At 25.4% G+C, this 26682-nt stretch overlaps 3 protein-coding genes across 4 annotated transcripts in view; 1 reads left to right on the forward strand and 2 right to left on the reverse strand.

Annotated features, from left to right (window-relative positions):
• The window catches only part of LOC107168479 (putative ATP-dependent DNA helicase HFM1), a 38499-nt gene that overhangs the window by 4418 nt on the left and 7399 nt on the right, over positions 1-26682 (forward strand). Inside the window, exons 3-15 of the mRNA XM_089229744.1 lie at positions 7943-8008; positions 8248-8331; positions 8908-9036; positions 9290-9525; positions 9584-9661; positions 9750-9865; positions 9984-10128; positions 10207-10342; positions 10853-10972; positions 11049-11224; positions 24610-24838; positions 25368-25513; positions 26455-26645. Coding sequence (XP_089085870.1) covers positions 7960-8008; positions 8248-8331; positions 8908-9036; positions 9290-9525; positions 9584-9661; positions 9750-9865; positions 9984-10128; positions 10207-10342; positions 10853-10972; positions 11049-11224; positions 24610-24838; positions 25368-25513; positions 26455-26645 — 1835 coding nt within the window. The 5' untranslated portion in view covers positions 7943-7959. The remainder of the gene's footprint in view (positions 1-7942; positions 8009-8247; positions 8332-8907; positions 9037-9289; positions 9526-9583; positions 9662-9749; positions 9866-9983; positions 10129-10206; positions 10343-10852; positions 10973-11048; positions 11225-24609; positions 24839-25367; positions 25514-26454; positions 26646-26682) is intronic.
• Positions 69-6113, reverse strand: Ctf4 (Chromosome transmission fidelity 4). 2 transcript variants are annotated; one of them, XM_015517922.2, is made up of 16 exons: positions 5791-6113; positions 5436-5547; positions 5199-5350; positions 5016-5124; positions 4703-4948; positions 3753-4001; positions 3237-3500; positions 2968-3152; positions 2651-2898; positions 2369-2583; positions 2162-2296; positions 1960-2103; positions 1654-1874; positions 921-1006; positions 388-539; positions 69-299 (listed from the first exon to the last, which is right to left on the reverse strand). In XM_015517922.2, the coding sequence occupies exons 1-16, from the start codon at positions 5871-5873 to the stop codon at positions 168-170; spliced, it is 2733 nt and encodes a 910-aa protein (XP_015373408.2). In that variant the 5' UTR covers positions 5874-6113; the 3' UTR covers positions 69-167. The 2 variants fall into 2 exon arrangements, with proteins under 2 accessions (XP_015373408.2, XP_015373407.2); XM_015517921.2 differs by having other exon boundaries at positions 388-545.
• Positions 13736-16604, reverse strand: LOC107168485 (pro-resilin-like). The gene is made up of 2 exons (XM_015517905.2): positions 16339-16604; positions 13736-14520 (listed from the first exon to the last, which is right to left on the reverse strand). The coding sequence occupies exons 1-2, from the start codon at positions 16447-16449 to the stop codon at positions 14284-14286; spliced, it is 348 nt and encodes a 115-aa protein (XP_015373391.2). The 5' UTR covers positions 16450-16604; the 3' UTR covers positions 13736-14283.

A 26682-nucleotide genomic window follows, 5' to 3' on the forward strand; every position in this document is an offset into this window, starting at 1 on the left:
AAATAAATAAATAAATATATATATATTTATTTATTTATTTTTACTGGCGAGTAACAAAATTAATAAAATACAATTTGACTTAAACTTTATTTAGGACATATTATACACCAGTCACATACTAAGTAAAAATGATAAAAACAATAAATTATTAATAATAAAAGTATAAATTATTTTTTAAAAATAAAAGATGATAACTTTGAAACTCCTTTGGGTTTTTTTGATTTGTTTATTGAATTGATGTCTTCCGAACTGTCACTTAAGTCAGATTTTCTTTTATTGTCACTCAAGGGCTCATTTGTCTAAGACAGTTTAAAATTAATAAATAAGTATAAAATATGTTCAAATTCTATGTTAAAATAAATATATAGAATAAAAAAAATAATTTACTTGATCAAATGGCGAAAGAGAATCAATTGAAATATTAGCTTGTCCACCAGTTTTTTTTTTAAATGGATTAAAAGCTCGATCTATATCATTGGATTCATTCATTAGTTCAGATTCTTGTTTCTTTTTGATAACTGCTAAAATACTTGATGGTTCTAAAACTTCCAACAAACAATTTTTTTTAAATAATTTAATTGTTTAGTTATTTTTAGTAATATAATATTTAACTTTTAATTAATTTCCATACATTAAGGTAACTAAATTATTGGTAATAACAATATATATAGTTCTCTAAGAGTAAATATAAATTTCTATTAAATGGTTTACAAATCTTTGTTCAGAATTAATTTTAAGAATACAATAATTTATCACGAACATCAAATTTGATACCCAAATCCAAATCCTTGATCAGAGATGAGTGAAGTAAGACTAATATTATATTATCAGATCATTAATCATCAGATTTTAAAACAAAAATAATGTATATCATTAATAGTAAATAAGTAATAATAAAACTAATAAAATTAAAATATTACCTTTATTATTGTCTTCAGTATCATTTGGACTGTATTTTTCAGAAAATAAATCTTGCGATTGTTGTGAAACATAGTTTGTATTCTTACTATAAATTAGAAATTAATTACTTAATAAATTTGTAAAATATATGAAATACAACTACGCATACTCACCACTATTTTTCATCAAATAATGAATTTATCCAAATTATTATTAAAGGAGTTTCCTAACCTAAAGACCATATTTTTAAACTCCTAAGATTTGTTATACCTACTACAAAGAAATATCCAATAGCGATACAATTTGCATTTTCAAATAATAGCCCCACCTTCTTTTTTCTAGTGAATTGTTTAGTGAATAATTGTTTAAAAAATTTTGATATACCCAATTTAAAATTCAAACGAGTAATTTTTCAGTTAATAGGCAACAGTTATTAAATATTTTTTGTTAAAAATGATAAAGATAAAAAAATCAATCCTACTGTTTAAATAGTTGTATTAAATTGTTTTAGCAAATAAAAGTAAATCATTTTTTTTATAAATTTGTGTAGAAGCTTAATTATAGAACTAACACTATTAAAAAATGTATACTCATTAAAATAATTTGTAAAATTTGTTTATTTATATTGATATTTTAACTCGGTCATAAAAATTAGAAAACAGAATTCAAGAACTCTTCATAAACAAAAAACTATTTTGATTGATTTTTAAATAAAATTCATAATAAAAATAATCATCAAGTTGTACAACTTACTTATATGAAGTTGATGGACCATTAAATAATTCTGAATATGTTACTGGTTTTGGTTCATCATCTACTTTTAATTCATTTTCTATAATTGTTGTAATTTTTGATGCTAAACTACTATTCCCAACTCTCATAGTATATTTCAGAGCTAAATTTAAATATTGCTCAGATCGTATAAGTTTACATATCTCTAATGCTCTCATATCATGACCACTCTTACATGCCATCTAAAGAAAAAATCAATAAGGGTTGCATTAGTTATTTTTGTTATTATATATGATTCATCAATAAGTTAATTTATTTAATACATACAGCGAACAGCTTTAAAAATGTAGTTTTTAATTCTTTATCATATTGCAGACCTTCTTCTTCAGGTAAAATTGATAAAGCTATATTGGATCTCCAAAACTTTTCTTCTAATTCACCTTTTTCTTGATTAAGATCACACAATGGGATCTTAAACAATAAAATAATTGCAATTTACATTAAATTATAAAATTATAAAAATAATAACCTGCCAGGGTATTTCATTTAAAAATGGATGAGGTGTTGTTGAAGGATAATAAGAACCTTTACAAAGAATGCATCGTATATCTTGACGTGCCTCACTGACTCCAATGACAAAATAATGATTTGTAGTGTCATTCCACTAAAAATTTTTTTTTTAATCAATATAAAAATAAAAATGTCTAAATCATTATTATTGGTTAATTTAAATTACCGTATTATCTACATAACATAAGGGACTCCAATAGGATTTAATCAACATTCGTAAAGTTCCAGCAGAATCTAGAATACACAAAGATCCATAATCAGAAAAACCAACCCATCTAAGAGTTGATTTTGGAAACAGTGGCACATAACCAGAACAAATAGCTTCAACACTGCTATCAATCTTGTATACACAATATCGCAAATTTTGTTCACCAGGTATAGCTAAATAAAAATAAAAAACAATTTTATAAAATATGTTCAACAGTATAATAAAGTAGTTAATACATACGGGCCCCACAATGATGCACAACAACTAAACGGTCTCTGGATCCCTGTATAGCTACTATAGGTCCAGGTATAGATATGATCTCTCTTTGGCCACCTCCAAGAGTGAATAATCTTAATAAACGCGATACTGAAGCTACCGCAATCCAATCAGAAGTAACAGCTAATCCACATATATCATCATCATCAGGTATATCAACAGTCCATTCGCGTTTACCATCCCATGAATTCAGTAGTACACAAACCAATTTGCTATTTGAATTGCCATTAATACATTTAATATTAAATCAAAGATAGTATTTTATATTTATGTTTAAATACCTGGGTGTATTATCTTGAGTTTCACAACCTAAAACTAATGCTTCTTGACACATAGCAGCGATAGTGTGCCCTAAGACATTTTTGATACGAAAAGCATGATGGATAGTGCTATCATGAAAATCTACATCAATTACATTTTCATCAGCAGTGTTAGTTTGACGTGCATAACCAACATCATTGAAAACCTTGAAAATTTTTAAGTTATTTAAATTAATAAAATTATATTATAAATTTATATTTGTAACAAGTTGGATCCTATTAATGATTACCATGAAGCGCCTTTGTAGATGAACAGGTGTTGAACAAGGTTGAAATGGACTTTGTAGATCCACAGTGAAACCAGCAGTTGGAGGAATATATTTAGAAGACAAATTGCTGTTGTCCTCGTCAATTTCTAAACCATCAACATTATTTAAAGAAACACCTCTTTGCTTATTAAGTTCAACTTCAGCATCATGTTTTATTTGATCTAATGATATAACATTATCACTGGACTCTTCATCTGTCATCAATATGTTTTCCTTGCCATTAGTCTAAAATAAGAATTGGGCCACAATTAATAATAATTTAGGGGTGAACCCAATTAATATTAATGGAGTTCACCGCTCACTGGATTGTATCCAGTTTTGAAGCACATAGCTAAGATAACATATCCATGTGAATCATAATGTGCAAATAAGCAATTGATAAATTAATCAATTTTGTTGATACAACTAAATATTAATAATGAGTGAATAAAAATGAATTATTGCTATTAAATTAGATGAAGTATTACTTAAACTTACTGCATCTACACTAAAATCATCTGATCCAGCATTTTGAACCAAACCTAACTGGCCATGATCATCACAATAGGCTAAAGTGTGTTCACCATTTTTAGGGCACCAGACTAAACTTCTTATAGAATATCGTTCCTTACATTCTGCATGTAATACAATTACTTGAGATGATACATTCCACGCCAAAATAAATCCAGTGTTTGTTCCAGCAGCTATATATCTGCCACATTTTGACCAACTCATAACAGTGATCTCCTAGAATAACATTAAATCATTGTATAGCAAAGAAATATCACTATATCAGGTTAGGTACTTTTCAGTTATCTTGACTACCACGAGTCTCAATTTTGTTAAAGTTTTGACTTTATAGCACTGTCTGTTAATACACGTGAATTATTATTTATATAAGTATAATATTAATATAATCACAGAAAAAAGAAGGGAATCAAAATAAATAATATATGGGTTCTTAATGTTCTTATGAGAGGTAATAAAAATATGTCCAACATATTGGATTTTGAATAGAATTCTCAAGAGTATCCTTATTCAAGGATATTATTTTTGGAAATATTTTTCATTGTTATCAAATGGATAATAGATACATATTCTCTTACGATATTTGTCTCCAGATAAACTCAGTCAGATAGGACTTAAAAAATGGCATATGGTTCTCTTACCTTTTTATTTCTTCATTTATTAGAGACTCAAAGTTAGATACAACTAAACTAGCTTTTAAAAGTGTTTAACTATTTTAACGACAGAAATTACTGTGGTCACTAACAACATAACTTTTGACGGGAGGTAATTGCAGCTTTTGAGTGGTTATTAAGATAACAGGATTGAGATCCACGATTGTCGGAATAGTGGAAAAGTACCTCGGCTATAGCAATTAATGATTTTTATTGAAGCTCATTCAGATAAAATTATAAAATAAAAAAGTATTTGGATGTAATTACTTGTTCTGATAATCGGTAATCATGTAATGTGTAAAGTTCTCTCCATAAACCTCTTTGGAACAATTTTATTTCTTTGCTAAAAGGTATAGCTAATAAATTTCCATCTATAGGATCCCATGCAGGAGTACATTTGATTTTAGAGTGCTGGAATGCATTGCTAACTGGTATGACACTAGTCCATTCTTTTACAACAGATTTTTTTTCTATACTCCATACTTTTACAGTTCCATCACAACTTGATGATACCTGCAGCCATTTAAAATATTATTAATTAAAAGTGTGCATGATTTAAAATTATTTTTTTATTTTTTACCAAAAATTCAGCTAATGTATCAAATTTAATAGATAAAATTGGACTTTTGTGACCATTAAAATTCCATACACTTTTAGTATCTTTATTTACAACTTGAATAGATGAATCACTGAAATAAAAAATAAAAATGTTTAAATACTTATTATTAGTTTTTTATGTTTTATACAATATAGAATATATTACCATCCACCAGCAGCAATTAGTTTGCCATCCTTAGACGAATCTAAACAGCATACTGAAGCAGTAAATCGAGTTAATGTATCTACTAACTCTGCTTTTGGAAATGTATAAACTTGAAGTGTATGATGATCATCGCCAACATATAACATATCTCCCTAAAAATAAATTGGATTTACAGTTACATAAAAATGTTAGATAAAAATAAAGACAACAAATTTTAATTTAATTTATTGATATTACTGATTGATGTACGGCAAATGCTTCACTACCGACACATTTTTCAATAGGATCACCATCTTCAATACCATCCCATATTCTTATATCTCCATCCTGACCACAAGTAATCAAATATCTGTTCAAGTTAAGTAAATTGTACAAATTAATTAATTTTTATAATAGTATAAATTAAGTTGTTAAGTTGTTTTAATGTAACTATTTTACAGTTTAGAAAACACAAGTTTGACTTCTAGATGTAAATAATTTTAACTTCAAGTAGGTTCTTTACGTTTTTATACATTTATCTAATTATGTACTGCTTTTAAATTTTAATACTAGGTACTTCTACATTATTCACGTAATCGTGTATTAATCTTACCGTCCATCTTCTGAGTAACATACGTCAGTGTGCCCTTCAACATGGGCATAACGAGGAAAATCTAACTCTTTAGTTTCAGACATAGCTTTAAAGATTATTACAAGACCAGTTAAAAAAAATTCATTAAAATATCAAATTGAATAATTAAACGCTAAGAAAAATAAATATAAGTTTACGATTGCATTAGTAAATAATATGAAGTTTATTGCTTGTAATTGTAATTTGTGACATCTGACTAAAGACTGAAGAAGCGTTTAACAGAACTACAGAACACAGAACTACTCAGAAGTCTAGAGAGTAGAGACTGAAGAGTGAACTGAGTGAAGATAAAATCATAAAATAACAACGGTCCATAAATTGATAAAATCAAATTGGCGGCAAACGAAATAAGTTTTTAAAACATAACCTAAAATTAAATAATAAACTATAAATTATTTCCATTATACCATAGTAAAGTATAAATCATGATATAATTATATCATGGTATAAATATAAAAATGATATAATCGCGGTTGCTAGTTCAATCCAAATTCAAATTTTCTAAGTATTATTATTTTATTATATTTTTTTAATTCGTAATAGGATGAAACTAACCTCACTTTTATATTTACCGCCAAAAAATCAAGTTCACCAATACACATATGACAGATTTCGCATTTAGTGTTCTACTGTTCTGGGCTTCTTGTAAAATATTCTATTAATTATATTATATTATTTATTAAATTATTAAACACTATTTTTCTTTCAATTGTTAAAAAAATTAAGAAACCATTGAATATAATATTATGAATGGAATTTATATAACTTTGTTCGTACATGAATGAATACAATAATAACAACGACGGAACTTGTTTTTCTACATTTAATACAAGTCATTTCCGTTCAAAATATAATGGTAAATATCATATAAAACAATATTATTATGATCTTTTTGCGTTTAAGTAATTTTTATTATGTAGAAGTTTAGATACCAAACCTACCCGGCTACCTACATTATTATTAATTACTAATTAGTTATGTAATATATATTTATACATAATATACTACTCGCGGCTACAGTTTATAGTATTTTTTAGAAGGCTACACTGCTTTCAAATTTAATTCTTTCATTTTTTTTTCAAATTGTTCTTGGAAACAATAATCGCATAAAATTTAAATGTTTTGAATTTAATTTGTGATTTTGAGTTTCTTCTACCCACCAAGATCAAAATAATACGATTCATTATTTAGTGCTATAAATAATAACGTTTACGCTTTTTCATGGCATTCGAGCATTCGACCTTTTTCTCGAACACTGTTGATCCGGTAGGTATGATATTTTTTCCAAATAGTAGGTAATTTCCTGTAAAAAGAAAAATACTATTTTTAATAAAAAAATATTGTCGATAAGTATGGATTACAATATTATATTAAAATTTGTTTTCTTATGGTCTATGTTACTACGGTGTACGGATATTTGCATTGATTGTAAAAAAAAAAATTGTTTTAAAAGATGATTTGAAAAAGACCCTAAACATTCACCCTCCTGGCTCCTATACAAATAATTCCTAACTACACCATTGGTATTAAACCTTGACTTTTCTAATTTTTGAACTCTTTTCAAGTAAATAACATAGGTACTATAACTCATTAACATTAAATGAATATTTCTTTAAAAATTCGTAAATGTGTATATATAAAAATGTACACTGAAATAATTTTAGTACGTATATAATACCTAACCTTTGTTTCATGCGCCAGCTTTGGTGTGGGAAGCATCTGAGTATCTAACCACCACCGTCCACCGATGAAAACACCTTTCTTATTCTGAAATCCGAATAGTGTATATAGACTAATATTTAAGACTATAGAGTTGAATTATTATTTTTAGCTAAAATTAAATGTAATTTTCTAATTTTACAAATATTTGAGTGAACCTATATAAGTCATAACTTGTTTGGATACCATGCACTTGCAAGGTTAAATCAAATAGGTACTTACCTAAATACGTACAGCTAGTACGTCGTACACATAATAGTATGCCTGAGATACTTATTATTTAAATATAGGTAGGTACTGGATAGTAGAATTTCATATTTGTATAAATGTATGGTATATTAGTATTAATTAAATAAATGTGACATTGATATTTAATACTTAACTTTCTATAAAGGTAATACTAATGAAGATATGAATTCATTAACTTGTGATAACCAATTGTATCCAGTAAATAAATTGCGTGAGTATTGTTAACAATATTGATTTAGAAATCAATATTTAATTTAAGCTAGGTTATGTTCAGGTAGTTCAAGAGTTGATATTTTGATATTAAGTTGATTTCGACATAAATGTTTGGAATAGTTACTTAATAGTGGAGGGGAGGGATACTTGTTTATTTTTTTCAAAAATGTAAATAATAACCAATTTAATTAAATTATATAAAAATAAAAATAATTATTTTTGGTTAATCATTTTTAGCAGAAATATATAGACATATATTTTCAAATTATACGTATTTCAATAAAATACAGACAAAAGCAATCGACACTATTTTCAATACTGGTATGTTCCTATTATTATTTTAGATGTAAGGTTAGGTTATTAGGTACTTACCTAACTATACTAATATAATAAACTCACTATTGTATAAAGTATTAATTCGCTTATAGTTTGTAACCGCTAATTGGAAAAAATATAGAACCGAATCTTGTGATTATTTTCACAATTGCTCACTTATTCTTGATGATAATCCCCCGGAGAATGGACATTTACGTACTCATTTTAGCCTTTGAAAATTGATATAATTATATCCCCTTTACTACCCACCCTAAACAAGTTTTGTCAATTTTTTTAATTTTGCATTTAAATTTTGCATTTAGAAGAGTGGCTCACGACGCTCACGTAGGGAAACAAATGAGAACACTTTGTAGTGGATGAGTTAATTTGTTATTATGTTAGGCATCTAATCAAATGAAGTTGGAGAAATTTGGTTGTAATTACTTATTTTAACAATAAATATGTACCTAAACAAAATATATAAAGATAGATAGGTTTATCGTGATTATAATATTTCATATAAAGTTGTAAGTATGATACATAATATGATTAATATCAATTATATTTTTGTTTATATTCAAGATAAATCAGTCGTCGTTTCTTCACCAACTGGATCCGGAAAAACAGTTATTTTTGAACTAGCTATTATACATTTTTTAGAAACGCTTGACAAGTTTTCTAATAATTTACAAAATTTTAAAATAATTTACGGTAAATGTGCATAATGTTTTTATTTTATACAAGTTTATACTTAACCTATTTTATAATATAAAAATAAAATAGGTAAATCAAAACATTTTTTAATATGTATCAAAGTCAATATAATATTTTATAAATTGTATATTTGCTTGTGTAGTTTGTATGGGTGATATGTGATTATAAATTATGTAATATAATTACTATTTAAATATAAAATAGGCTGGTATTTGTAAATTATAGTAGATTATTACTTATTTGTGGTTAGTGGCTCCAATAAAAACATTGTGTTCCGAACGTTATGAAGATTGGAAAAAAAAATTTACTGTACACGGACTTAAATGTATTGAAATAACTGGGGATTCAGAAGTTGCCGATTATGTATCTTTAATTACCAATCATCAGTTGATAATAACTACTCCGGAAAAATGGGATTTATTGACAAAAAAATGTAAAGGATTTAAGCATCAATTGTACTTGGTTAAACTTTTTTTGATCGATGAGGTAGGTCATTTTCGAATCATTTTATCAAATTTTATATTAAATTCCATTCATTTCAAAGGTTCATTTAATTAACGATGGGATTCGTGGTGCTACATTAGAAACTATTGTCAGTCGCACAAAACTAATTCCGAAAAATGTAAATACATTTTTATGATACGTTATACTGTATAAAGACATGTGTATAGAAAAAAACAAAATTGTATTTCTATTTTGCTTTTCAACAGTCAAAAATGGATGATTTTACATTACGTTTTGTTGCTGTATCTGCTACAGTGACGAATATCGAAGATATTGGAAAATGGTTAACTAACGATCAAAATTATCCTGCCCATTACTTAAAGTGAATTTTAAAATATGAATTATTTAAAAAAATATTTTTGCATTTTTTTTAGTATTGTATATTCTTTTTATAACATAATTGTATTAAATATTTAATATTCATGCTCAATATCTTACAGAAGTACTGAAGACGAAAGACCTGTGAAATTACGAAAAATTGTATTAGGCTATAACTATAAGACAAGTAGTTTTAAATTTGACTTTGATCTTACTTATAAACTTAAACCTTTAATAAGACAGTATTCAAATGGGCGACCGACCTTAGTAAGGAAATACTAACCATATAAATCGAATATGAACTTTATTTTTAGGTTCAATTTTAATTTTTAAAACTTATTATAGATATTTTGTTCTACAAGGAAAAGCGTAGAATTTACTTGTAATATTTTAGTGAAAGACATAAAAATTCCATTGCCTAACGACAAACAACGTTATATCAACGAATTTTCAAAGGAAATTAAAAATAACAAAATTAAAGGTACTAAAAATATAATTTATAAATTAGGCATTTGCAGCTTTACTTAAACAATGTGTTTTAGAATAAAAAATAATTTAAATTCATTACACTTATTTTCTTTTAGTCTTTAGATAGATAGGTTTTTTTTTTGATATTTATACTAATAGTTAAGTATCTTATACATTGGGTGTTTGGATTATAATATATTATAGATTTTACGTAAATATTATATGTCCAATGTAATATTTACGTAAAATCTATAATATATTATAATCCAAACACCCAATGTATAAGATACTTATTATGTTATATGTTTCGAAATGGAATACCAATTATGATAAATGTAACTTAAAAAAAAAAAATAAGAAAAGTATTAAGTATTAAATTTATTAAGAAAAGTTTATTGGGATCGCATTCATTAGACTTTAGAAGTTAATGCAGGTTTACTAAACCTGTGTTCAACATTAAAAAAAGTATATATATGTATAATATAAAGTATTATTGTTTACCTGGATTGTATATATTTTATAGAAATGTTAAAATTCGGCATTGGCTTTCATCATGCTGGCATGTCTATTAAAGAAAAAAATGTTGTAGAAAACTTGTTTCGTAATGGATACTTAAACATACTTATCGCTACTAGTACTTTAGGTATTGATACACATAAATTTACCAAAGAATAATAATAGAAAAATTATAAATTAATATTGAGTTTATTGTAATGTAGCAATGGGAGTTAATTTACCAGCACATTTAGTTATTATAAAATCTACTGAATATTATTCGTTTAATGGCTATAAAGAATACAATGAATGTCAAATATTACAAATGGTTGGAAGAGCTGGAAGACCTCAATTTGATAGTGCAGCTACTGCTATTATTATGACGAAAGCATCAATGAAGGTATGATAAAATAGTTTATAAGTAAGTACCATAATAGTAAAATATTATAGTATATTAATTTGTATTATTATCGGAATTACTTAAAATGTAATATAATTTGATTAATAATTTATTACATTTAATCTAAGTCGATAAACATTTTTTACATAATTAAAAAAAAAATTAAATATGAATAATATATACTTACCTAGTTGTATATATACAAATGGATCACCTTATGGCTTATATATTATATACAAATATAATTATTATGAGAATATTATATTATATTTTATAAAACGTCAACCTTTGATATACCTGCGTTCATATCCTCTATTTTGTCTTAGTGCGATCCATTATAAATAACAAGAGTAGTTTGGCAACCAAATAATGTGAATGACTAATTAATATTATACGAGTAGAGCGTGTCCAAAACAAATACTGCCCGGTTTCTTATTCTCAAGATTGATCTTCACCACTATATTACCTTATACGTAAAGCTCTCAGCATTTTTTTTCTCGGCGCCTTGATGCCTATTCCAACTTCATTTTTTCCTTTTTTAACGATTTTATAGATAATTGCATTTACCAGATTTCCTAGACTTTCTACTGTATGCCTTCCTATAACTTTAGAATTCACCAGCTATTTGTTGTACCTACCCACACAACTGCTCACGGGACATGGACATAATAATCATCTTCATAGAATGTTTCGTTTAGCAAATCGTACATATAATATATTGAAGTTTAATTTAGTTCCTACTATATTTATATATTTTATTTAATTAACGTTTCTAACCATATCTGTTACACTTAGGTATTATTTTAAAATTTATTTTTAATTTTTATAAGCACCTTGTAAAAATTTCTTTTTGGCGTAAATGATATAAAAAAAGAGAGGGTTAGTGGATATCGTTCTGCTGTATAGTAGGTTACAAGTGGGTTACTGTAATGGAAGGTATTCAATTTGAATTCAATGATATGATATCATTGTATACGAAAAACGATTCTGAGTGGAGTCGGTTTGTCAGTTTAGGATAGGTATATTATACTATATTAATTATATTGTTATTTATTATTATTATTTTAATTTTTTTATTAGAAATATACAATCTATACAAAATACAATTAAGCACAATAAGTATATGTGACTATGTAGTGAGATTAGAGTAATAAAACTTTATGGGGTTACGTGAATAAGAAACCACCCATCAGTAGAACTACCTTGTTTATTATGTGATCACTTACAACTTATTAGGATTAAGTTAGATGATCCCTACACCATTTCCTTTTTAGTCTGACGCCTGAATGTTAGGTCCACCTGCGATGGGGATTTCCAGGAAGTGACGGGATATGTAAGCCTTTTATTAGAGGATTTTTATGATTTTTAATATTGTTATTTAAAAAAAAAAAAAAAAATGTAGGTATCTATAACATAAATTCCAAATTAATCAAATCAGGTTCATTATATGCCCGACTCACTCAGTCATTCATAGAAGGTATATACAATTTATTATAAAGTATTAATATAAGACATTATAATGACATTCATTATTAATATTTGAATATAAAGTATTCTCTAGAAGTCTAGAAATTTAAGTACTTACAAATAATATTTTAAAATTATAACAATATAACTAAAATTGTTATTCTTGATTATTTAATATTTAATTTCATCCAAATTTGAACTTATAATAACTATAAACAGAAACTGCGTTGGTATAGTTTTTAGATTATTTTGTAGCATAATTAACTACTTAACTGGGATCTTGTTTTAAATTTTCAATCCTTAGCTATACAATTTAAACGTTTAATACATTTTTGACAACTAAAGAATTTGTATATTTTCTATTAAATACATTTTGTCAAAATTTGAACTTTAAATGGTTATACAAAAAAAAAAAAACGTGCCTATATATTTTTATAATTTTCCAACTGCTATCATATAAACGTATGGAGAACCTTTTAATACATTTTCAGTTTTTTGACCCAATGAACAAAATTTTATCGACATTTATAGAATAAAAACTAAAAAAATGAACAATTTTAAATGTTTATAAATAACTTAAAAGTTGTTTAAATATTATGAACATTTTACCAAGTATAGAAATTGTCAGTATAAACATTCGGTGAAAATTGCATGTGCCTTTGGTAATTTGTTTTAGAGTTACACCAATGTCTAAAATCGATTTTCTCAAAAATTGATTTTGCGTAAAAATTCCTATTTTTTCTCAATTTTTTTATGCTTTTCCTGGTGCTTCTTAAAACTACAGGGGGGGGGGGGATTTCAAAATTTAACCTCCTCAATGCATTAACTTGATTCACTTTCCAATCGGAAAAGCTACTGAAGTTGAAAATTGAAGCATTATTTCGACAACTTATCGTGTACATGGACACACAAAAGAAACACATAACTGTAAAATCAATACACAAGATTTAAAATCCATTTTAGGAGTGGTTGTAAACATATATAGAATTATTTGTAGTTTATTAAGGTTGTACGTTGTATCTCGTACATGCAAAAACAGCGAAACAACGCAAACATATTTATATTACATATTATAACAGCTGTTTTAGCATTTATTAATTTTATACCATTTTCAAAATCATATGCTTTAAAAAGAATAATCGAAATACAAATTTAACAATTTAAAATAGCATTGTACATACTAATACCTGTTTATTAAAACCTTATTAATTAAAATATATTCAAAATTATATATAAATGTATATACAGGTATGTGGCATTGACGCGGTCTCATACGTTACATACATTGCTATATGCCTACGTAAAATTCTTATTAATGACGGATTGATTTTCAATTGTGTACATTAAGAAGAATCTGTAGTTTTAAAATTAATTTTGAAGCTTATATTAAGTACAAAAAAATAAAAATATCTTTTTTTCGATTACATTATGTTTACATACAACAGGTACCAACAATATTTAATACTGTATAATGTATAAATTATTTTAGCTAATATAGTTGTTCCAATGATATTTGTACATTTATTCGATAGCTTACATTTTTTAAATGGAAAATATTTAATCAAAAGTAAACAAACTATATAAATAATTTTTCATCTTCTCTGAATAGAATTTGATTCAGTATTGCCAAATGGGCTAGCGTTATCTTGGAAGGTGATTTTGGGTACAAAACCACTTTCTCCATCAACGTAGTATGTTACCGTCATGAGTCTACCATCCGGAAGATATACAAAGTATGATCCTTCTATGCGGCCTGTTTCTTTACCAATTTCGTTTTGTCCGTAGTAATTTCCACTTGGCTTATCTTCCACTTTGTATTGGTATTCGTACTTGAAATAATTAAATATTTGAAAATATAAGAAAGAGTTGTGATAGATCAAAATATTAGGTCACTATTAAAAGTTGTTAATGTTAACTTTTCTTCTATACTTTCATTTTCTCACAATTCACAATGAAACTTAGTTTTTGCAGTTCTAATATTTTTAAAGATTTAAGCCTTTTCACTTTCTTACTTTTTACTATAAATCTATTATTAGTTATCTATTACATATTGTATTATTAACAGATTTTCATCATGTCAAGTAAATTTAAAGTTTTATTTATTTTTATTACATAAAAACAAGAATAAGATGTTTTAAATCGTAGCTTAATATGTTTAATAAGTAATTTCTATTGGCCTATTGCACGCTAATAGAAATACTCAATTTGAAGTTACTACAAAAGAGAAAAGATCACTTGGGTAATTCTCTTCTCCGAATAATGTTCAATGTATGTAATATGTATAATGTACATAAGCTAAGGACTAAAAATAGATGCATGTAACTCGTAAGTTGAGCAAATATGTATAAAAAAGTATATTTATTAGTAGTATAAATATAGTGTTGTAATGTAGGTACATAATATTTGCTTAAGACATGTCAAAGTATGTACCTATGTGTAAAAATAGGATTTTATGTTGAAATGTCTTAATTTTATATTAAAATAATGCAATCCAAATATGTTGTAGGATATTTTAATTTACTAATTAAAACAATTTTAAACTTCCAATGATAAACTAATAAGTTCTATTTTATATTAGGTATATTGGTACATATTGGAGTATTGATTCGAAATTAAAATTTGGCCTTTTATAAATAGTATAATATTATTATTGTTAAAGTAAAATTATCTTGCCTATTTTAAAATGTAACTATACCTACTATAATTGTATATTGTTATATGATACGTAATAATTTAATAAATAAAATGTTGTAAATTAATGTAATATTTGTTATAGCTTTATAAGATTAGGAGACATAAAAAAGTGAGGTATAAAAATAAAATTATGGTAACTGATATATATTTGTTTAAATATATTCATTATTAAGTAAAATATAATAAACTAATAATTACGATTTATATATTTTTTTTTAATTTAGTAACTGTATAAAAATTAAATATAATAATTTAACCTGTTTCATAAAAAATAAATATAAATATGTATGTTAAAATTCTATTATTTTTATGTTTTAAAATTGATTAATAATATTCAAAGCTGATATTACGTAATTATTGTTTTAAACTTATCTGAAGATTAAAACGTATAGGTATAAATGGTATAATATATTGAAGCTTCTGAGAATGTATGTAGAAGGTAGAACTATCAATAACATAATATATACAATAGAATAGCTTAAATATTTTCAAACAGTATGTACTAAAGATTTTTTTAATCTGTGTTTAGTTTCTTGGTTGGACAGATTAATTTTGGGCAGAGACTTTTGAAAATTGTATAAATATGACGAGGAGATATAAACACTCGGCTGTTAATAAAATCTTAATTTATTTTTATATATGACCTTATAATTTCACTCTGAATTATTTTTTAAAATGTAAGGATTTATCATTGGTTTTAAATTTAAAATACCTTCCACGGTGGTTACCGGTATTCTGTATATAGTTTTACACATTTATATACTTATTTGTGATCTTTTATGTTTTTTTCAATTTCAAATAATATTTTAATGAAAAATTTGTATTTTATTTTATATTTTTGTTAAATTATTGTTGTTTATTATATTTGAGAGTATTTAGAATATGAAATGTTGACTGGTTGAATTAAAAATAAAAAGATTTATCGATTTAGTAATTACTAATTAGGTACTTACTGGTTCTAGTTTTTCTGAAGTTTTAGTCATGGAGTCCCCTTGAGGGCGACTTTGGGTCATCAATAAACATGTGAATAAAACGAAACAGAATAATCCTTCTTTTACGAACATTTTTATATTTTCTTAGAAAATTATGCTACTTTTTTAAATATTTTAAAATTAAAATAAAAACGTAATATTCTAGGCCACTACAGATAGTAAAAATTAAACTTTTATAGTATCGCTTTTATGTTTACAGCGAAATCAAATCTTTGCAATTGATTTCATATTGACTTGGGTCTCCTTTAAATATAAACCTCTCCCTTTTTATTTCCCCGTAGAGTTTATAGTAAAATATTGCTCCGCCCTGAATGGAAAGTACTAGTAGTAAATAAAAAAATGGTAAAACGTTTACTCTAACACATTAATTTTTTTTTTTTAATATTATTTTTTTTTTTTATTAAGGAAAAAGTCTCGGTAACGTGACTATTGGCTTGTTTTTACATGATAATGATAATTTAAATTAAATTGTACAATTCAATATCTTTCAAAAATTAATATTTTTATGTAGGTAGTTGGAATTGAAACATTATTTTTAAATGACAGCAAATATTAATATGCCTTGTAAAAAGATCGTGTTTTTTTGCATCAATTAAATAACAATTATAAATAAAAAAATTCCTATTAATTTAAAAATTTGACGCTAAATTCTTGGTTTAATTTAAAAAAAAATTTTAAGTTTGTCATTTATTTTAGATTCTGAACGAAGTGAGGAATGTATTGAATTTACAATTATGTTTTTTTTTGTGTCTGTGATCACGCGTTTTTAAGTAGAAATAATGCTTTGATTTTTTACTTCAGCCCCTCATTTAAAAGTAAAATGCATCTAGTTGGTACTTTGGGGGGTCAAAAGCTCCAGTAGTTTTCAAAATTCAGGAAAAACCCTTAAAAAGTTACGAAAAAACGGGAATTTTTACGCTTAATCAATTTTCGACAGATTTAATTTTTTTATTTTGCTGAACTCAAAAACCAATCATTGTAAATACTTGAAATTTTCACCAAATGTTTATATAGAGTTATCTATTTACGTTTAAATTTTCAAAATATTTTGATTTTTTTAAAGCTATATAAAGAGTTGAAATTTTCGATTTTTATAATTTTTGTTTTTGAAATGCCTATAAAAAAATTTGGCTATTCAAAAAATTAAAATATTATATTTTTCAATATTTCAATGAAATATTATTTCAAAGTGAAAATTGCACGTGAAATATTTCATACTCATAACCTTATTTGCTATGGTTACTTGATTATCATACATATCTATTATTATTTAAATATATTGTTATTTATTTTTTTATATATAACAAATCACGTCACCACTTGCGTTTTAGTCGTCTTGAGGGATTAATTACTAGATTACTAGGAATTGTGGCGCAGGCTAAATATTTGATAAGTAGATTCGAAGGAGTACTTAGATGGTTGTGGAATCTTTTATAGAAACATTTAGATTCAAGTTTGTCATTTAGGATTTTTTTTGGTAATAAAAAAAACTAAATGTTTCACGTAGCAAATTTTTAGACCGATAAAAATAATTTTTGACCATTTAATAGATTTATAGATTTATTATTTTTTTATTTCTTAGTAAATTTTTGAGCCAAAAAATACTTAATGTAATGTGAGTTAGTGCATTTTTAGCCACCCTCAAATCATTTTATTCGTATGATGATTTACCTATATAATAATATATATAAGTATATTCCATTTAAAATCTTAAATATTGATTTTCTTTTTATAAATTTTTGATTTTGGTAGTATTATTAGTGTTATAAATTATTATTAAAACATTTATGGAATTATAATATGTTTATATTTATAAACTAGAATTTATGTTCAATTAATTAATATCGAGTTATACAGTGATCAACATTAACCGATACATAGAATTTGCCTCCGTTGTATTTGTCATATTTATTTTTAATATATATACCATCTCAAACGCTTTAAAAACGGGAATTTACCTTTTTTATTTTTTTCTAAAAACATTTTACATTGTTTATATGAACCTATATTTATTATAGGCACTAAGTCACTTAAATATTTCTTTGATAAACGTATATTTGTTAGAGCTGTTACTGTATTGTTTGTACTTTATGTTGACTGTATGGGTCAAATTCATTATTGTATAGTCTGTATTTACTATTATTTACTTTATTCAGTCTGAATCTTACTTAACGCGCAATTAATGTAATCCATTATCTGTGTCCATACGCTAGAAATAAATGAGTGATTGCTTTTTAGCGTTGGATATTACGTTATGCTTTCTTCGCATTGTCGAATCCACACGCAATAATGTTAACCTTTGAACTCAACGCGCAACCGACATTGCAAACAAGCGCCTTAGTAATAATTACATAGGCTCGCAGTTCTTTAAATACTTAACAAAATAGGTAGCCTTCTTTATTGGAAACAGTCTGTCCGGAAATATTCAAGTAAAAATAATTTTTAAGCTCCACCATAACTTAATAATTTTGAAATTAATATTCTCTAATAAAAATAATAATATTACTCTGAGGTTGAAATTTTACATACTTTCAACACTTTAGTATTCAATCTTTAACAAATTTACACAATTTTGTTTTAAACGGAAATAATATTTAACTTTGTGTTGGTTTAAAAAAAAAAATTGAATTAACATTATTGTTAGCATTCATAACTTTTGGTACAAATGTATATGAGTTGTCAAAGGGTTGTTAATCTTTTATAGTTATTCGTTTAGTTATAAATAGCAACAAAAATGTAAAATTTATAATTTTAGCTTATAAGTTTGAACTATTTTATAGAAAATAAAATAAATTCAAATAGCTACTTTTTATAGTAAAAACTTTTTTCTAAGCTTTTACGAGTATGTGTGAAAATATGGTCGATTATCTCAGATATAGTATTAAAGAATATAATTATGTTTTAATTTTTAGTTACTAAATGATTTATTAATAGCATTGTTACGGTTTGTAATTGCATAATATTGTACATATCTACATAATAATTTTTACATGATTAGATTAGATATCCAATTAGGATAATTTAACCTTAAAATTTTGAATTTTAAATATCATTACATTAAAAATATATAAGATATTTATATATATATAAAATATTGGGTAGGTGCTCGAATAAAAAAGTTTTAGAATACATTAATATACCTACAATAATACTTATAAAAATATATTCAATTGTTTTAACTAGTGTTAAGTCTTATAATTTCTGTATAAGTTTTGTACAGTTATTATAACGTGTTATTAGTGTTTATTTATAAAATTTACAGTAACTTATTTAGTTATTGACATAACAAATGTAAAAAAAAAAAATGAGTAATTACTGTTAAGGAATGATGATTTGTGTAATAAAAATAATAAAATAACTGGGAGCTATAAATTTTGAATTTTCATGTATTATAAAAGTAAAGTTCAACTTTATTATTCCTTAGCCTAATCTTTTAAAGATGTCATAAATCATAATAAAACAACAAATTACACACTCGTTCACAAACGTGTAACGCTCTCTTAAATGTTATAACACTTATAACATATACCACGGTATTAACTAGATGAATTTAAAGAGATGGAATATTGTTATAAATAATTATGATATTGAACTGTGAACGATCGGTTTATGGAGTGTATCTTTATAGAGCTTATGCTTAAGACTTAAGCGTTAGTGGATAGTCAAACCGATCTATTTTTGTTAACGAATGGTTATATGCTGAAATAAAACTGTATAATTGAATTGTTTTAAACTAAGTTTGTCTAATAGTTGTAACATATAAGATATTTGAGAATGTAATATAGTGAGTATGGTATGGAATAATAATATTAATATTCTATAAAATATTTGTTTTTATCTTTAATCTATATGTAAACGAATCCCTCGTGTGTAATATGCTTCATTGTATGGAGGTTATGTTCTAGTGTAGGGTCTTTTATTCTTTTGAATGCTGCAGCATGTGTGTGACAAAAATGGAGATGAATTACGTGAATTACGTATTAAGTTCTTATGTAATCCTCGCCAATTTTATTAAGTATTACTTGAAATATCTCGAATTTTATAACATAATAATATCTGAAATTCAATTTGTTTTAAATTTTATATAGATATTTATTTACTGTTTAATCCTAATTATATTATTAGAAAGTTCTCAACAGTGCATTATATACCTATAGGTTATAGTGTTAACTAATAACTATTATAATTTATAATATATTATTATTTAGTTTACGATATTTTCTTTAATGAAAAAACATTGTTGTATATTAATACTTAATGTATTTAAATACATTACACGTATTCATAGGTGTATGTAATTATTTTAAATTACATTTTATTGTGTAAATATTGTAGCAATTTATACATGCAATAAGAGACGGGATCACGTACATAGTACATTCAACAATTTAAACATACCTATTTGGAACGTTTGCTGATTCATTCATTATTTTCTACTCTTTTGTGATCGGTAACTTGTATCCAGTAACTAGTAATAGGATAAAAAGGACGAAAAACGTTTCATTGTCTACTCTATAATATACTGTGCAAACAATATGTAATCATGGACTATATTACATATTACATTTGTAAGCTATTGGTCTCATATTATGTTGTATAGATTCCATTGCATTAGGAAATGGTCGATGAAAAAGTCTAGACTCCAGGGCATAGGTATTGCGATAAATCCGAAAGATAAAATATAATCGTAAATTACTTATACTTGGTATTCTTGAGGTATGTGAATTATTATATGTTTATAAGGAGTCAACTACATAAAGCTAGATCACCATTGTTTTCTAGTTAGATATTCATTTTGAGGGTTTCAATTAAATGCATACACGATCTTGGCTTATATAATGGATAGTTATTATAGTATGACAATAGAGGAAAATTACGTGTTATTTTATAGTTATAAAAACAAGAATTTTTAGATTTGTCTGGTGAGACCTACCTGGTTTTTTGTATCAGTATCTACCTATATTCATAAAAAAGTTCTGATTTTTTAACGTGGTATTATATAATTTGCTATTATACATAGATAAATTCTACTAATAAAGTCAGGTTCATGGCTACGTCATCAAAAGTGTGAGCTCACCCCAACTCAGGAAATTTCCCGGTAGCTGATCATGGTTATGGATTGATACCATAATGGTTACAAAAGTCAATCAAACCTGATAATACGCACACGGCTCAATAGACGACGTAGCTGTATAAATCCAGCTTAAGCATAATACTAGGTATTAGGTTCATAACCTTTATAGTTTTTAGGACAAAACAATAATTATATGAGAATTGAATACATTGTTTTCAAAGCAAATACATCCTAAGAATTCTAAAAATATATTAACACCTAAAGTAAGTCCGTTTTATACATACATATAATATATAGATAGAATGTATATACTTCATCATAGTATTTATACTATATCAATTAGAACTAGGTATTCCAAGTAGGTATATTATGTTCATAATATCTCACAGAGGTTATTGTGTGACCTTTGTGAATGGCAAAACCTTTCTTGTAATTACTGTGAAAGTAGATTGATCATACACACCTATCTGTCAACAATGCGCTTTATAAAAATAATAATAATAATACAAAAATAAAAACTAGTCTATATAATCCATACTTATGTCATGTAAGCGCGAGTGTTATGATTGTCTCATTGTAAAATTTCCACGTGTAGTCCCATTATTATATGACGTACTATACGTTTTGCACACACGCGCGTTGGTATGATGACTATAACGTAATAATCCTTTTTGAAAAAAAAATTTAATTCAAAATATTTAGTAATAGAGCGTTATAAAAAATGTTGATGCCTCATCGTTCTAGAACCTAGAGGTACTCGGATAAAATTTCAATTCATTTATAGGTACATGATTTAACAATCGTATTATAAAAATTATTTAATGAACAAATAAATAATGGTATGTTAAAAATATGTTTTTTTAAATTATTCGTACATACACTGAATAGTCGTAAATAGGAATTGAATAAATTAATAGGTAATATTAAAAGAATAATAAAATACGATTACCTAATACGTGTAAATATTATTTAAAATAACACATTTAGGTACTTCAATAGTTTTAATTAAAATGCATGGTAATAAAAAATAAAATTCTGAAATCTATAAATAGAGGCGGTCTTTAATTATTGATCGTTAAAAAACAAAAAAGATAGTTTATGCATTACTCAAAAAAATTGCGTAAATATTATATAAAGAACAAGAAAAAATAAATACATAAAATCATAAGATGTCCTTTATCTTAGATTATATTACATAATAATCTTATAGATTTATTTATTTATTCCGATATTCAAATAGACAGACATGACCTTACAAAAATAAAAACAAATAATAAATTATAGTAAAATGTTAACAGTGTATATTATAATATGAAATTATAAGTAGTAAAAATACAGTGAAAAAATCCATAATCAGTATACTGTGAGTCATTATACCTACTCTGAAGACAGAATTTTGTATGTAAAATGTAGAGGGCATTTAAATTTTAAATATTTAGTGGATTAGCAAATCGAAATATTCATTACCATATTATTAATAACCGATCACTTTTCTTTTATCTAATTGTACTCAGTTACTTATATTAAAAACATTAATTCAGAGGCAATATATTTCCATTATGTCATATGTGTATTTACTATATTGACATGACATACAAAATTAAGAATAATTTATTTCATTGGACGTTAAGCACGTTTTGAATTAAAATTGATAGGGATCAAAAATGATTAATCAATTGACATTATGTACCTACATAATATTAATATATTGCTGTAAATTATTTCAAAACAGACCAAAGATCATAAACGCAATACAAATAAAACGTGCCATTAAAATGTTTTAGTACAAGAATAACATCATACAACATGTTTTATGTTTTATTATATGTGTATGCTGTAATGTAACATGTGTTAATTATTTTAATATCGGCAATACAGCAAGATAAAATATTGTTTTCTGTGTAGGTAATTATAGGTGTCTATGCATGTTTTCATAGTAAAATATATTGGGTACAGTTATTACCTCGTAATTAGTATACGATATCTAATAATTATTGTAAGTATAAAAAGTTAGTTGGTTTATGTAATAATCTCTTATGAAAATAGTTATATTGTTATAGTTTAATATTTATGATCTGTATGATACAATGTGCAGAGGTTAAAATTTTAAGATTCAAATTTTGTAACTTTATAGAATTAAAGTGGAAATTTGACTTTCATTCAATTTCAATATCATGCACACTCAGAAGTGTCAGCATGGAAGTGTTCACACTTTGGGTCAGTAAATTTTGTATTGTTAACTGTCTTGAATTGATTTTCACACGAGACTTAAGGTGTGTAGACCACTGTTTGATACTTTGCTTGCATATATAATTTGTCATGTGTTTTTTCTTAAGAGAGTTAAAAGTTTTTCTAACTTTTGTAAGTCATAGTCACTGTTAAGTAATATATTATTTATGGACCAGGGAACTTACATATTTAAAAAAATAGTTTTAAAACCGATATATAGGATGATGTTTGTGTATATAGTGATGCCTCATTATTGACATTATATAGTATATAATATATACAGTTTCAAATTATGGACGAAGAAAATGCTTGTAGTTATTTTTTTTTTATTTTTTTTTTATCAACTACATAGGTTATTAGCTTACATGTGTTAATTTCTACATTAAATGATTATATGCTATTGTACAATTCTATTTTTTTAAAGTATAAAATTATGCTATGAAAGTTTGAAAATGGACCAATTGCTTCGTACAGGTTGTCTGGGATATTGAAATCTTTTCTAGCTTAGTTGAAGTTTGGGCAGTGGATGATGATATGTTTGATGGAGTAGTTTGTATTGCATGTTGGGCAAAGGGGTGGATCTGTCTTTGCCATAAGATGTCCGTGTGTCAGTTTCGTGTGGCTTGTAGTTATTATTGACGGTGTGAGATATTGATTTTAAACGGTATTATTATAATTTATATTAAGTGGTATAAAATATAAATATAATATGTCTGCTGTTGAATTAAAGATGTAAATTTTATTTTTTGGACAAAATACAACTGATACGTTAAACACGTTTTTGCAAAAAATAATTAATAAACGAGTTCTTTAAAAAAAATGTTTTCTCTAAAGTATACAAGTATATTCTAAATATGTATATATTTATCATATTTTGGCTATGTTTACTCAGTATTTAATGGCTACCTATATATTTACTTATCATACAGAGTCATTACGAAGAAATATTGATTGGCAACCAATTTATGGACAGTCATCTTCATAAATACTTGATTGAACACTTGAATGCAGAGATATTTTTGGGTACGATCTACAATGTAACTACTACAATGGATTGGATAAGATCTACGTTTTTATATGTCCGAGCATGTAAATCGCCTCAAAATTACGGAATGATCAAAAACCTTAATGTCCAAGAAATAGAAAACAGGCTACTAAGTTAGTGTATAAAATGTATAATTGTCATTTAATCAACTAAATACTATACAGACCCCAGCTGGTTGCATATTTACATTGAATTTGAAGCTTTTTTAAAATATTTTTTTTTTTAAACCTACTTAATATTATTTAGAATATAATTTATTTTTACCGAAGATTTTCTATGGAAATCTGTTTTAATAATTAATTCCCATGTATGACAACATGATCAGGTAAATTTGTACTCATCGTAAGTATTAGTGACAATTGTAAATTAATATAAAAGTCAAAATGTATAAGTAAAAAATTATTATTGTACGTGTTTTTAGACATTTCATACTAGTAACTCATACTAGAGTGCGTGAAATAATTGTAGCGATGATATCAATATAGATTTCATTGAACAATATGAATAAAACACTTAGAATACTTAATTTTTTCTACTTAATGAATACTTTTGACTACCTATTTATTTTCATGTCGTAGATAGTATTGAGAACCACCTTACTTACGTACAATGAATAATCCAATAAGTTATTGAATATTTCAGGTTTATGTTTAACGGAGTTCAAAGCATTAGCATGCACAGGGTTAATCAATTTTGTCGATGGAAATAATGAAATCACTGCAAAACCAGAATGCGAAATAATGGCTAAGCATTCAATAAGCTTTGTAACAATGAAAAAATATATGCAAGTATGTATTAAATATGTTTCCAATATTATTCATACACAGATACTGCAGAGTACTAATTCATTGAAATTTTTAGATTAGGATAATAGTCATTAAAAATAGTTTAACACTTTAAAAGACACAAAATAGATGTAATATTGGGTATAGAATTTTTAATGGTTGAACTAATTTTACAAACTATAAATGTTTATTGATCAGTATTAATTACTAGAGTTTTCAATTCACCATAGTTCTGTGGTGCTTTCAACAATCTTCCAAATCCATTATCATGTTTCTTATTATTGTCATTTCACAAAGTTACTTATAATTACAGAATAAAAAGAGGGTAGGGGTTTTATTTAAAAAATAGGAGTTTTTAATTCCACAGGAAAAATAGTTAGGCTAGTTCAGAATTAATTAATAAAATAAAAATGAGTATGAGCATACTTGGTGAGTCACTCTGTATAGTATTCATTATTAATCAAGGCATGAGTAATATTTTTAAATAGTTGTCAGTCTCTATATAAAAAATATATCTTTATTTTGAACATCCATTTATTTAGTTTATGGAATAAAATTGAGCATCTTTCACAGTTATTTTATAAGTTTAATAGTTTTAAGGGATTTACCTCTTCTTCGATAATATAGGTAACTACTATTATAGTTTTAAAAAGTGGCAAAATGATAGGAATTACAGCGTATCGTTTTGGTTGTGTTAACATTTATAATTGATAAATATTTACACATGTTATCGACATATATAAAATATACTCGTTATAATAATTTTTAACTCGTTATTCTAATTTTGAGTTAATTAAACTAAAAAAAATATTTCTATCAGTATATGGGTACCAAAAATAATGACAATTTGAACTAGTGAAAATTATCCTATTTTGTTTTTGTTAAAAAACGTATAACTAGCGTCTAGCTGTTATTATTGTGTGATGTTATTGACATTTATCTAGCTAAAAGGAACTGAGGACTTAAATGATATGATACAAATATTGGCTCATTCTAAAGAATTCGAGCACATCAAACTGAGAAGATCTGAAAAACGAATTTTAAATATTTTAAATAATAATAAATTACCTGGCGCAAATGTTATACGATTTCCCATCGAAGAAGGGATAAACACTCAAGAAACTAAAATCAATTGGTAACTTTTTTATCTATACATTTAAAATCGATACTTC

The sequence above is a fragment of the Diuraphis noxia genome, unplaced genomic scaffold (assembly GCF_037042655.1).
Source record: "Diuraphis noxia isolate RWA-SAM2 unplaced genomic scaffold, SU_Dnox_SAM2 contig0005, whole genome shotgun sequence".
In the NCBI taxonomy this organism is placed as follows: Eukaryota; Metazoa; Arthropoda; class Insecta; order Hemiptera; family Aphididae; genus Diuraphis; species Diuraphis noxia.

Coding starts and splice junctions, on each gene's coding strand:
- LOC107168485 (XM_015517905.2), bottom strand. CDS start 16,449: ATGTTCGTAAAAGAAGGATTATTCTGTTTCGTTTTATTCACATGTTTA. Junction 14,521..16,338: donor CTTCAGAAAAACTAGAACCA/GTAAGTACCTAA, acceptor AATTATTTCAAG/TACGAATACCAATACAAAGT.
- Ctf4 (XM_015517921.2), bottom strand. CDS start 5,873: ATGTCTGAAACTAAAGAGTTAGATTTTCCTCGTTATGCCCATGTTGAA. Junction 1,875..1,959: donor CATTTTTAAAGCTGTTCGCT/GTATGTATTAAA, acceptor TTTTTTCTTTAG/ATGGCATGTAAGAGTGGTCA. Junction 546..920: donor TACTGAAGACAATAATAAAG/GTAATATTTTAA, acceptor GTTTGTTGGAAG/TTTTAGAACCATCAAGTATT.